The sequence below is a fragment of the Triticum aestivum genome, chromosome 2B (genome assembly GCF_018294505.1).
Source record: "Triticum aestivum cultivar Chinese Spring chromosome 2B, IWGSC CS RefSeq v2.1, whole genome shotgun sequence".
In the NCBI taxonomy this organism is placed as follows: domain Eukaryota; kingdom Viridiplantae; phylum Streptophyta; class Magnoliopsida; order Poales; family Poaceae; genus Triticum; species Triticum aestivum.
Genome location: NC_057798.1, coordinates 181,580,209 through 181,583,119, shown reverse-complemented (window position 1 = coordinate 181,583,119; position 2,911 = coordinate 181,580,209). Strand labels below are relative to the sequence as shown.

The 2,911-nt window shown below is 48.6% G+C and overlaps 1 protein-coding gene across 1 annotated transcript; it reads right to left on the bottom strand.

The window, feature by feature from the left end:
- Nucleotides 1-939: 939 nt before the first annotated feature.
- On the bottom strand, nucleotides 940-2,543 carry LOC123044222 (SPX domain-containing protein 6). The gene is made up of 2 exons (XM_044466900.1): nucleotides 1,754-2,543; nucleotides 940-1,653 (listed from the first exon to the last, which is right to left on the bottom strand). Exons 1-2 carry the CDS (start codon nucleotides 1,952-1,954, stop codon nucleotides 1,150-1,152), a joined length of 705 nt encoding a protein of 234 aa, XP_044322835.1. The 5' UTR covers nucleotides 1,955-2,543; the 3' UTR covers nucleotides 940-1,149.
- Nucleotides 2,544-2,911: the final 368 nt, after the last annotated feature.

The window sequence follows — 2,911 nt, the reverse complement described above, 5'->3', positions numbered from 1 at the left end:
GGGTTCTTCCGACGCACACAAGAAAAAATAAATCAGGGTTCTACCGGCTTGAGCTGATTACCACGGCTGCACCGGAGGCGGCTTTTTTCGGTTGAATACTTTCTGGACATGCTTCTTCCTTCTTATGCATGAATCAATTTGATTTCTCATGCACCAGAGGCGGCCGCGCATTTTAAAATGCATGGCCCATTTTTCATCCATCATGCAAAAAGAAAAACAGACTCGGCTTGCTATCTCATTGTTCGAGTTTTAGCATTTTGGAGGAATATTTAGAAATTCGGAATTGCCTTGCAAATTAAGTCCATCTTCCTTTGCACCTACTACCTACCGTCGATGCTGGAGCGAGAATATACCCATCATCTTCCAACATGAGAGGGAGAAAGAATCGATAAAAACAAAGAGAACGGCGCGGACTATGAAACTTGTTCTTACTCGCTGCAACAATTTTATGACAAGAAGCTGCTGAATCTCCAACCAAAATCGTAGGCTGTGCACATTGACAATAAATAGTTTATCTTCGTCGCTTTTGATGTAGTCTTCTGGCCGCTTCGCTACAATATCAAGGTATATTCGTTTCGGCGAAGGAATCATCTTGCGTAGCTCAAGCCTGACGGAATTGTTTCTCTAAACATATAAGCCCTCGGTGTCGATTTGCTTGATCCAGTCACATAGCATTATCAGCTTCAGACTAATGGATTAACTCGTGATTGGTCTGGAAAATCTGAAACGGTATAATCATTGGGGAACGATCAATTTTCTGTTGTACGTTTTGCCTTGACCTCTAGACTCATCAGGAGCCAGAGCTGAAAGAATTGCTAATCTGTTTCTTAGAAAATCAGAACCATAATTTTTGTTTAGCATCATGGCAGTTTGAATTAGATATAATTTTCTACGACGCACTCAATTAGATTTGACGCTGGGTCAGTGTCCCGACAAAGATTTAGGAGCATAATGCACAGTAGGATGAATTTGTATGCTCACACCTTGTTACCATCTTACACCAGCATGTGGAAAATGAAAAGGAGACAAAAAAGAAGTTAGAAACTACAGATAGCCAATTACATATCTGTGGGCTGTGGCTGTGGTGGCTGGGGAGACCACCAAGAAGAGGCCGGCGGGGATCATTGGACGGGGAATGGGGGGCGGCGGCTAGAAGGAGCGGAGCCAGTCCGAGTCCGGCAGGTTGAGCGGCGGCAGGGAGTGGCGGCCGCGCGTGGAGCTGCCGCTGCGCACGTCCTGCATGGCCAGGAGCGCCGACACGGTGTTGCGGAAGATCCTCTGCTCCGCGGCGACCAGGGCCTCGCGGTCCCGCCGCGCCGCCGCCTGCCCCTCGCCGGGCGCCGTGGGGAACACCGCCTCCATCATGGCCTCGCACTCCCTCACCATCAGGGACACCGCCTCCGCCGTGAAGAAGGGCTGCACTAGCACGGTCTCGATCACGGCGAGCCGGATCCCGGCGCCCGTGCGCTTGTCATACTTCTTGAGAATCTTGGCCAGGCCGATGTAGTTGACGCTGCTGTAGTTGAGCAGCAGCACCATCTCGCCGTGGAAGTTGACGATCTCCCTCCGGATCGCCGCGATCTCCGCCTCGTGCGCCGCCGCCGGCACCGCCGGCTTCCTCTCCAGCGCGCTCCTGATCGCCCCCTGCAGCTCCTGCTCGTACAACACAAAGAAAACAGTAATCGTCAGAGAAATTCACAGCGCAGGCGAAGCCATTGGGGCTGACTGGCTAGTGATCAGCGCAAACACATACCCTGTGCGTGATGATGAAGAACTCCTCCTGCTCGATGAAGAAGGCGTTGATCTTCTCGATCTGAACGTCGAGGCGGGCGACGAAGTCGGCCGGCGAGACGGCGCCGATGACGGGCTTGAGCTCGTTGTAGCTCAGGAACTCGTCCTTCCACGCCGGGAGGCTCTGCTCGATCTGCCTCTTGAGCCACTTTCCAAATTTCATGGCGTCCAAATCAATCAAGAGATCACCGACTGCCTTCGGCCCAATTAATCCGCAACCGATCGGCAGCTGGTAATCAACTAATGACCTCGTCTCCTCGAGAGCAATGCAACAACAATCTACGATATGAAGGGGAGCAAGCGGTGGTGTTGATGGATTAATGAGGGGTGAAGCGGCGACGAGTGCTGGTAATATAGGCGCGGCCAGCGTGTACGTACGTGGTTAGTGAGGTAAGCGGTTGGAGGAGAGGAAGAGGAAGAGGATGGTGACGTTCTCGGAATATTTACCGGCATATGCTAAGCGTGGCAAGGGGCGTGAGGCGTGGGGCGGTGTGCGTGAGGCCGCGCTATGGGCACCCGGTGGTTGAGAACCTTCTGCTCTGCTCTAGCTTAAATATTAATAGTATCACCGGTAGTATCTCGTTTGTCTCTCAAGAATTAAATTTTCTACAATCAATTTTTTCCTCAAAAAATGATTTCATAATACTTTCATAGAATTTGAATTTGATTTTAAAAACTCCAATTCAAATATTTATGTATGGATGTCGCACGAAAATGGAAGATATTATCTCCATGAAATCCCAATGTTTAGAATTTGAACCTTGTATTCACACAAAAAATTCACTCGAAATCATCTGAAATTTGACCAGCATTGTCCGCATACAAAGAAGCTATCTTTGAGCTTATCGGTAGGCCGGACCAGGTTTCATAAAGCGTCAGTATTTAAATTTATACCTTGTGTCTAGACTATAAATTGTCCACGAAGTAGTTTGAATTTTTTACAATTAGTGTTGTTTAGGTATCGAGGAGCAACTCTAGGCATATTGGCGGATCATTTCGTGCAAGTGAGTACCCACAAACTTTGATTTGTAACTATTCAACCTCACGTTTACACTATACAAATTTCGTAAAAATTGCTTGAAACTCCACGGGCACTATTGACGTACAAAGCAACTTTGAG

What these genes read in the sequence shown, in the direction of transcription:
- LOC123044222 (XM_044466900.1), bottom strand. Translation starts at nt 1,954, where the DNA reads ATGAAATTTGGAAAGTGGCTCAAGAGGCAGATCGAGCAGAGCCTCCCG. An exon ending in TCTTCATCATCACGCACAGG is followed by an intron (nt 1,654 to 1,753) that starts GTATGTGTTTGC and finishes TTGTACGAGCAG; the next exon opens with GAGCTGCAGGGGGCGATCAG.